Source organism: Hippopotamus amphibius, chromosome 12 (genome assembly GCF_030028045.1).
Source record: "Hippopotamus amphibius kiboko isolate mHipAmp2 chromosome 12, mHipAmp2.hap2, whole genome shotgun sequence".
NCBI classification, from domain to species: domain Eukaryota; kingdom Metazoa; phylum Chordata; class Mammalia; order Artiodactyla; family Hippopotamidae; genus Hippopotamus; species Hippopotamus amphibius.
This window is the reverse complement of record NC_080197.1, coordinates 82,752,856-82,763,310: the sequence shown is the minus strand read 5'-3', so window position 1 is coordinate 82,763,310 and position 10,455 is coordinate 82,752,856. Positions and strand designations below refer to the sequence as shown.

General features: G+C 38.7%; 1 protein-coding gene across 1 annotated transcript; it reads left to right on the top strand.

Annotated features, from left to right (window-relative positions):
* Positions 1 to 203: 203 nt before the first annotated feature.
* LOC130833787 (olfactory receptor 9K2) lies at positions 204 to 1,202 on the top strand. The gene has a single exon (XM_057703816.1). The coding sequence runs from the start codon at positions 261 to 263 to the stop codon at positions 1,200 to 1,202; it is 942 nt and encodes a 313-aa protein (XP_057559799.1). The 5' UTR covers positions 204 to 260.
* Positions 1,203 to 10,455: the final 9,253 nt, after the last annotated feature.

Below are 10,455 nucleotides of genomic sequence, written 5' to 3'. Positions count from 1 at the left end.
GAAAAGGCATGGCATTAGACTCAGAAGAAAAAGCTCTAAGTCCACCGCTTGTATAAATTAGGACATAAAACTAACCTTTTGGTTCCTCATCTGTTGGAATTGGCTTAAATTTAAGTCATTGTAATTTTTAAGGTTAAAATAAATAATGATTCTAGAATAGCTTTGTGAATCCTAATATTATAAGAGATAATTTGTAGCTAGGATGAAAGCCAAGAGTTCATTTGTTTATTTTTCCTTGTGCCTCTCAGCAGATTCCTGCCATGGGTGACAGGGGAACAAGCAATCATTCAGAAGTGACTGACTTCATTCTCATAGGCTTCAAGGTCCGCGCAGAGCTGCACATTCTCCTCTTCCTGCTATTTCTGCTTGTCTATGCCATGACCCTTCTAGGGAATGTTGGCATGATGGCCATTATTATCACTGACCCCCGGCTGAACACACCAATGTATTTCTTCCTAGGCAACCTCTCTTTCATTGATCTCTTCTATTCATCTGTTATTGCCCCCAAGGCTATGATCAACTTCTGGTCTGAGAGCAAGTCCATCTCCTTTGCAGGCTGTGTGACCCAGCTCTTTCTCTTTGTCCTCTTCATTGTGACTGAGGGATTCCTCCTGGCAGCCATGGCTTATGACCGCTTCATTGCCATCTGCAACCCACTCCTCTACTCTGTCCATATGTCAGCACGTCTCTGTGCTCAGTTGGTGGCTGGTTCCTATTTTTGTGGCTGCATCACCTCAGTTCTTCAGACCAGCATGACATTTACTTTATCGTTTTGTGCTTGTTGGGCCACTGACCACTTTTACTGTGATGACCGTCCACTTCAGAGACTATCTTGTTCTGACCTTTTGGTCCAAAAAATGGTTTCTTTCTCCTTATCTGGCATCATTATCTTGCCCACCATCATAGTTATTATTGTTTCTTATTTGTATATAGTGTCCACAGTTCTAAAAATACGCTCCACTGAGGGGCGTAAGAAAGCCTTCTCCACTTGCAGCTCTCACCTGGGAGTTGTGGGTATACTGTACAGTGCGGGCACTTTTATGTATCTCACTCCTGACACATTTCCTGAGCTAAGTAAAATGGCCCCATTATGTTACATCCTAGTCACTCCCATGTTGAATCCTTTGATTTACTCTTTGAGAAACAAAGATGTCAAAGAGGCTCTAAACAAACTTCTGGAGAAGAAAAGTACTATTCTGTGATTATTTTCTCTTCCATTAATGATGTTGTGGCTGTTTATTTTGTACTCCTTCTGGCCATCAATGAAATTTATTGTCCTGAGTATCATAAAAATATTATTGAAAGCTTTTTTAAGGTAATGTATCCTTCCCATATATTACTTTCTTTTCCTATCTGAGACATTCTCAATTCTAAATGTCCTGGATATTGAAGATGTTCTGGACATTAGAGAAGCATTTTTCAAGATGAATCTTCACACTAATCTCTAACAACATTTTATTTCACAGAATTGACTTCTATTTACTTTTATGGAATACTGCTGAACACTATTTTTATATATTATTTTAGTGTTTAAGCAATTATTTTGTCTGGTGTTAGTCTTTGGAATTGCTCCTTCCTTTACACACAATTATTGGTCATTGACAAAAATGCCCAACATTTTTTTTAAATTTATTTATTTATTATTTTTTTGGGGGTACACCAAGTTCAATCATCTATTTTTATACACATATCCCCGTATTCCCTCCCTTCCTTGACTCCCCCCTTCCTCGAGTCCCCTCCACCCTCCCGACCCCAGTCCTCCAAGGCATCTTCCATCCTCGAGCTGGACTACCTTTGTTATACAACAACTTCCCACTGGCTATCTATTTTACAGTTGGTAGTATACATATGTCTGTGCTACTCTCTCGTTTCGTCTCAGCTTCCCCTTCACCCCCCGGCCCCTCCCAAACCTCGAGTTCTCCAGTCCATTCTCTGTATCTGCATCCTTGTTCTTGTCACTGAGTTCATCAGTACCATTTTTAGATTCCGTATATGTGAGTTAGCATACAATATTTGTCTTTCTCTTTCTGACTTACTTCACTCTGTATGACAGACTGTAGTTCTATCCACCTCATTACACATAGCTCCATCTCATCCCTTTTTATAGCTGAGTAATATTCCATTGTATATATATGCCACATCTTCTGTATCCATTCATTTGTTGATGGATATTTAGGTTGCTTCCATGTCCTGGCTATTGTAAATAGTGCTGCAATAAACATTATGGTACAAGTTTCTTTTGGGATTATGGTTTTCTTTGGGTATATGCCCAGGAGTGGGATTACTGGATCATATGGTAGTTCTATTTGTAGTTTTTTAAGGAACCTCCAAATTGTTTTCCATAGTGGCTATACCAACTTACATTCCCACCAACAGTGCAGGAGAGGTCCCTTTTCTCCACACTCTCTCCAACATTTGTGGTTTCCAGATTTTGTGATGATGGCCATTCTGATCGGTGTGAGGTGATACCTCATTGTGGCTTTGACTTTCATTTCTCTGATGATGAGTGATGTTGAGCATCTTTTCATGTGTTTGTTGGCCATCTGTATGTCTTCTTTGGAGAAATGTCTATTTAGGTCTTCTGTCCATTTGTGGATTGGGTTATTTGCTTTTTTGGTATTAAGCTTCGTGAGCTGCTTGTATATTTTGGAGATTAATCCTTTGTCCGTTATTTCATAGGCAATTATTTTTTCCCATTCTGAGGGTTGCCTTTTAGTCTTGTTTATGGTTTCTTTCGCTGTGCAAAAGCTTTTAAGTTTCATGAGGTCCCATTTGTTTATTCTTGATTTTATTTCCATGATTCTAGGAGGTGGGTCAAAAAGGATCTTGCTTTGATGTATGTCATAGAGTGTTCTGCCCATGTTTTCCTCTAGGAGTTTTATAGTGTCTGGCCTTCCATTTAGGTCTTTAATCCATTTGGAGTTTATTTTTGTGTATGGTGTTAGGAAGTGTTCTAATTTCATTCTTTTACATGTTGCTGTCCAATTTTCTCAGCACCACTTATTGAAGAGGCTGTGTTTTTTCCATTGTATATTCGTGCCTCCTTTGTCAAAGATAAGGTGCCCATATGTGTTTGGGCTTACTTCTGAGTTCTCTATTCTGTTCCATTGATCTTCCTCTCTGTTTTTGTGCCAGTACCATACTGTCTTGATCACTATGGCCTTGTAGTATAGTTTGAAGTCAGGAAGCCTGATTCCACCAACTCCATTTTTCCTTCTCAAGATTGCTTTGACTATTCGGGGTCTTTTGCGTTTCCATACAAATCGTAAGATTTCTTGCTCTAGTTCTGTGAAAAATGCCATTGGGAATTTGATGGGGATTACATTGAATCTGTAAATTGCTTTGGGTAGTACAGTCATTTTCACTATGTTGATTCTTCCAATCCAGGAACATGGTATGTCCCTCCATCTGTTTGTGTCGTCTTTGATTTCTTTCATCAATGTCTTAAAGTTTTCTGCATACAGATCTTTTGCCTCCTTAGGCAGGTTTATTCCTAGGTATTTTATTCTTTTGGTTGCAATGGTGAATGGGATTGTTTCCTTAATTTCTCTTTCTGCTCTTCTGTTGTTAGTGTATAGGAATGCAAGAGATTTCTGTGCATTAATTTTGTATCCTGCTACTTTACTAAACTCATCAATGAGTGCTAGCAGTTTTCTGGTAGAGTCTTTAGGGTTTTCTATATATAATATCATGTCATCTGCAAAGAGTGACAATTTTACTTCTTCTTTTCCAATTTGGATTCCTTTTATTTCTTTTTCTTCTCTGATTGCTGTGGCTAAAACTTCCAAAACTATGTTGAATAATAGTGGTGAGAGTGGACATCCTTGTCTTATTCCTGTTCTTAGAGGGAATTTTTTCAGTTTTTCCCCATTGAGAACGATGTTGGCTTTTGGTTTGTCATATATGGCTTTTATTATGTTGAGGTAATTTCCTTCTATGCCCATTTTCTGGAGAGCTTTTATCATAAATGGATGTTGAACTTTGTCAAAAGCTTTTTCTGCATCTATTGAAATGATCATATGGTTTTTATCCTTCAATTTGTTGATATGATGTATCACATTGATTGATTTGCATATATTGAAGAATCCTTGCATCCCAGGGATAAACCCCACTTGATCATGGTGTATGATTTTTTTAATGTGCTGTTGGAGTCTGTTAGCTAGTATTTTGTTGAGGAGTTTTGCATCTATATTCATCAGTGATATTGGTCTGTAGTTTTCTTTTTTTGTGACATCTTTGCCTGGTTTTGGTATCAGGGTGATGGTAGCCTCGTAGAATGAGTTTGGGAGTGTTCCTCCTTCTGCAATATTTTGGAAGAGTTTGAGAAGGATAGGTGTTAGCTCTTCTCGAAATGTTTGATAGAATTTGCCCGTGAACCCGTCTGGTCCTGGGCTTTTGTGTGTTGGGAGATTTTTAATCACTGCCTCAATTTCCGTACTTGTGATTGGTCTGTTCATGGTTTCTATTTCTTCCTGGTTCAGTCTTGGAAGATTGTATTTTTCTAAGAATGTATCCATTTCTTTCAGGTTATCCAATTGATTGGCATATAATTGCTTGTAGTAGTCTCTCATGATGTTTTGTATTTCTGAGGTGTCCATTGTTACTTCTCCTTTTTCATTTCTAATTCTGTTGATTTGCATTTTCTCCCTTTTTTTCTTGATGAGTCTGGCTAATGGTTTATCAATTTTGTTATTCTTCTCAAAAAACCAGCTTTTAGTTTTATTTATTTTTGCTATGGTTTCCTTCCTTTCTTTTTCATTTATTTCTGCTCTGATCTTTATGATTTCTTTCCTTCTGCTCACTTTGGGGTTTCTTTGTTCTTCTTTCTCTAGTTGTTTTAGGTGTAAGGTTAGGTTGTTTATTTGATAATTTTCTAGTTTCTTAAGGTAGGACTGTATTGCTATAAACTTCCCTCTTAGAACTGCTTTTGCTGTGTCCCATAGGTTTTGGGTTGTTGTGTTTTCGTTGTTGTTTGTTTCTAGATATTTTTTGATTTCCTCTTTGATTTCTTTAGTGATTTCTTGGTTGTTTAAGAGTGAACTGTTTAGCCTCCATGTGTTTGTATTTTTTGCAGTTTTTTTCTTGTAATTGATATCTAGTCTCATGGCGTTGTGGTCTGAGAAGATGCTTGATATGATTTCAATTTTCTTGTATTTGCTGAGGTTTGATATGTGACCCAAGATGTGATCTATCCTGGAAAATGTTCCGTGTGCACTTGAGAAGAAAGTGTAGTCTGTCGTTTTTGGATGGAATGTCCTACAAATATCAATTAAGTCGAGATGGTCTAATGCGTCATTTAAAGCTTGTGTGTCTTTATTTATTTTCTGTTTGGATGATCTGTCCATTGATGTAAGTGGGGTGTTCAAGTCTCCTACTATTATTGTGTTACTGTCGATGTCCCCTTTTATAGCTGTTAGCATTTGCCTTATGTATTGAGGTGCTCCTATATTGGGGGCATAGATATTTACCATTGTGATATGTTCTTCTTGAATGGATCCCTTGATCATTATGTAGTGTCCTTCCTTGTCTCTTGTAATAGTCTTTACTTTCAAGTCTAATTTGTCTGATATGAGTATTGCTACTCCAGCTTTCTTTTGACTTCCATTTGCATGGAATATCTTTTTCCATCCCTTTACTTTCAGTCTATATGTATCCCTTGGTCTGAAGTGGGTTTCTTGTAGGCAGCATATAGAAGGGTCTTGTTTTTGTATCCATTCAGCCAGTCTGTGTCTTTTGGTTGGAGCATTTAGTCCATTGACATTTAAAGTGATTATTGACATGTGTGTTCCAATTACCATTTTCTGAATTGTTTTGGGTTTGTATTTGTAGGTGTTTTCCTTTTCTTGTGTTTCCTACTTAGAGAAGTTCCTTTAGCACTTGTTGTAAGGCTGGTTTGGTGGTGCTGAATTCTCTTAACTTTTGCTTGTCTGTAAAGCTTTTGATTTTTCCATCAAATCTGAATGAGATTCTTGCTGGGTAGAGTATTCTTGGCTGTAGGTTTCTCTCTTTCAAGACTTTCAGTATATCCTGCCATTCTCTTCTGGCCTGCAGAGTTTCTGTAGAAAGGTCAGCTGTTATCCTTATGGGTTTTCCCTTATATGTTATTTGTTGCTTTTCACTTGCTGCTTTTAATATTTTTTCTTTGTGTTTAATTGTCATTAGTTTGATTAATATGTGTCTTGGTGTATTTCTCCTTGGGTTTATTCTGTATGGGACTCTCTGTGCTTCTTGGACTTGGTGAATTATTTCCTTTCCCATGTTGGGGAAGTTTTCCACTATAACCTCTTCAAATATTTTCTCAGACCCTTTCTTGTTTTCTTCTTCTTCTGGGATGCCTATAATTTGAATGTTGGCACGCTTAATGTTATCACTGAGGTCTCTGAGACTGTCTTCTATTCTTTTTATTCTTTTTTCTTTTTCCTGCTCTGTGGTGTTTATTTCCCCCATTCGATCTTCCAACTCATTTATTCGTTCTTCTGCCCCAGTCATTCTGCTGGTTATAGCATCTAGAGTATTTTTAATTTCAGTTATTTTGTTATCCATTGCTGTTTGTTTTTCTGAGTTCTTATGAACTGTTTCTTGTACTTTCTCTATTTTGTTATCGAGATTTTGTATCATTTTTACTATCATTACTCTAAATTCTTTTCCAGGCATTTTTCCTATTTCCTCCTCATTTATTTGGTCTTGTGGGTTTTTTTCCTGCTCCTTTGCCTGCATGGTGTTTCTTTGTTTCCTCATGGCTGTCCAAACTTTTGGGGTTGCTTGTCCTGGCGATAGAGGTGTTTATAGAAGACTGTCCAAGCCTCAGACTAATGTCCAAGTATTGGATTAAACGAATATTAAGTCTAGGAAACACATACATGTATAAGACACACAATTACTGAATCCGTTAGGACATAAGGCTCTAGAAAGACCTGACAGAACCCCAGTGTGCTATCAGATATTCAAAGAGAAAACCAGCAGAAATTGACAACTGAAACAGAACAAATCAGAGACAAAAGCAAAAGCAAACAAACAAATAACACCTTACACATACAAACATTAATCCAGGGAGATTTTGTAAGCTAGGATCAAATATAGAAAAGAGCTAGAGTACCACCAGAGAGAATGGAGATTCTCAGAATGTAATTAGACAACTGTACTAAGAACTAAGATAAAGACAAAAGCCTAATATTAAATACCAAGGCAGTGCATCATCTGGAGAATAGAGCAAGGAGTCTGAGCAGATCAATAGTGTTGCTTATAAGTATGTTAAGATAAACTTAAAATGGCTGGAAGAAAGGGGAACAGAAGTGCATAGTGTGGTTGGAAATATGCAAATAAAAAGAAAGGAATAGAAATGTATAAAAGATAGGGATGAAAGGAAAGTATGAGAGATATATTGTCCGTACTACCAAAAACTTAGCTAGATATAGAAGTATATAAAAAGGCAAAAAAAAAAAAATAAAATAAAAAATATCATTAAAAAATTATGTTATAAAACTTGTAGATCCCTTAGGGCTAAGATCGTATTTAATAAAAAAAAAAAAAAAAAAAAGAGAGAGAGAAAAAGAAAAAAAAAATCCAGAACTGATCCCAGAATGGACCAGTTCAATAGGAATTGATACTAATATTTCTGTTTCCTTAGAGTCTCAGCTGTAAGTGTCCTTCTCCTTGCCTTGGGTTTTTTTGCATTATTCTGTGACCAGCAGAGGTTCCTTTATTGTTCATCTGTAAGCATCGGTGTGTGGGGAGGGAGAGGGTACAATAGTGGCTCCTTCTCCTGGGAGTGAGTGAGCAGTGGTGCACTGTTGTTTCAATCGGCCTTGGAGGTGCCTGTTGCAGAGGGACGCCGCTGGCTCAGGCGTAAACAGAAAGTCTTAGAGTTCGGCCTCTCTCGGGTTTTTTTTTGTTGCTGTTGTTGTTTTCTTTTTTTTTTCTTGGCAGCCTCCCTGCTGCTGGCGTTGCAAGGGGTTTTAATCTAGCCCCGCCCGAGTGCCTGAGGGTGCTTGTTATCCCCGAGCGCCTTGGCCCTTGGGCGTCTCTCCACCGCCTGTTGCAGAGGCGCCAAAAGAGAGAGAGAGGCTATGCGTGCGGCTCCTCCCCCCCGCCAGTGAGCCCGCAGCCTCCAGCCACCATCATGGCCAGGCAGCTCTCAGGGACGGGCACTCCTCTCCGCGGACCTCCTCCCTCCTGTCCTCTCGGTTGTCACCCTACCGGCAACAATGTTTCTCACCCTGAACCAGCTCTCCGGTTCCTACGCTCCCTCTCCCGGACCCTCCGTTCAGCCGCGGATCGATGTCTCGGTCCGGGAACGCTGAGCTCCGCTGCGGACCCTCCGTGTTTCTCACTCCCTCCTGTCTGCCACAGCTCCGCCGCTTCACCCTCTTTGAGCCCTCGTAGATGCCTCCCTACCGGCTATGTCGGGCTCCCCGCGGTCCTTTCTGGTGTCAGAGGCCGTCTGCTGGTGTTCAGCTGGTTCTCTGTGGGAATGACTGCGTCCTTCCGTGCATTCCCAATGCATATGTGGAGAGGGATGCACTCCACGTCCCTCTACTTCGCCGCCATCTTTTTTTCTCCCCAACTTATTTTTTAAAGTAAAATATTTCTCAATTTTATTACTAGTTTCTCTGGCATGTTAAATGGTGTTGACCTGAAACAAATTGACTGCCAGATATTTCTCTAGCAAAGATGGGTTTATTTGAGATCAGCAGAGAACTGCAATTTGTGGTCTGTGATCACAGAGAGCCACACACAAGTCCCTGCACTGCAAAGGAAAGAGAACAGCTTTATAGAGGGAAGAGGAAGTTGGGAGGGTTATAGTGAACAGAGTCCATGGCTTTTCACTGACTGAGTCTTTGCCAGGGAAGAAGAGAAATCTTCTTCTTGTTGTAACCCTTCCAAAGGAATAGTTCCAAGACTGAAAAACCCAGCCTCATTTCAGAGGAAAAAACCCTGTTCCTGAAAGAATCGGGTGAAGGGTAGCCACCTCAGGAGAAGCAACCCCTATTCTGCAGGGAATAGGCTGAATGCTAGTCAGTTTCAGTGACAATCTGATCTCAAATCATACCAAAGTGCCAAATGACTACTAGCCTGAAGAACAACAGCTTCACCAGAAAGACAAAAGCTTTAAATAGATCCCAAATAAAGCTGGGGGTGCAAAGAGGGTGCAAGCTCAGTTCCAGAAGAAAGACATACCTTCAAACTCCAAGGTTGCTGAGAAAAACAGTAAGCAACAATGGACTGAAATCTTTTCATTTTTGATGTCTAGTGTTAGTAATATGTATAACATCTACAGTGTTTTGTATCATATGAGACTATATTGATGTGGGCACTGGCAGATGATTCATCTCATAAACAGATGACATAAACTTATAGTATTGATATACAGTATAGTACTGTAAATGTAGTTCCTTTCCTTATGATTTTCCAATAGCATTTTCTAGTCTCTAGCTTATTTTACTGTAAGAATCCAGTACAAAATACATATAACATACAAAACATGTTAATTGACTGTTTATGTTATTGGTAAACCTTCTGGTCAATAGTAGGTTATTAGTAGTCAAGTTTTTGGGAACTCAAAATTTATACAAGGATTTTTGACTGTGCAGGGGTTGGTGTCACTAGCTCTATGTTGTTCAATGGTTATCTGTATCTGTAGACGGGCCTTAAAAGGGGTAATTGAGATAAAGCTGTTGTGTGGGTTCTAACACGATCTAACTGGTGTCTCTATAAGAAGAGGAAACTAGAACACACAGACAGACACCAAGGGTGAATATGCACTGAGGGATGACCATGTGAAGAGAAAGTAAGAGAGTGGCCATCTATAAGTGAAGGAGAGATGTTTTAGAGGAAACCAAGTGCGCTGGCACCTTGACCTTGGACTTCCAGTTTCTAGAACTGAGAGATAATACATTTGTTGTTTAAGCCACTCCATCTGTGGTATTTTTTAATGGCATCTTTAGCAAGCTAATACAAAAATATATACAGAATGGGAAGGAAAAATAAAGCTGTTTTTGTTTGCAGATGACGTGATCGTCTATGTGTAAAATCTGAAATAACTGACAAAAAAACCCAAGAGATTATAGGAAGGTTGCAGAATACACAGCAATGAGCTAGTGAAATTTAAATTTAAAAACATTTATATTAGAATCCCCCCAAATGAAATACTTATGTATAAACCCCAAAATATATGTACAAGATCTATGGGAGAAAAACTATAAAACTCTAATGGACAAAATCAAAGAAGATCTAAATAAATGGAGAGATATTCTATGTTCATGTAGAGAAAGACCCAATATTGTCAAGATGTCAGTTCTTCCCAAATTGCTCTATACATTCAACACAATCTCAATCAAAATCTCAGCACGTTATTTTGTGGATATTGACAAATTTTAGATCTTGAACCTAAAGTTTACATGGGAAGGCAAAATACCCAAATAGCAACAAAATATGGAAAGAGAAGAACAGAATCGG

Excerpts from the sequence above, each read along its gene's own strand:
- LOC130833787 (XM_057703816.1), top strand. The coding sequence starts at position 261 with ATGGGTGACAGGGGAACAAGCAATCATTCAGAAGTGACTGACTTCATT.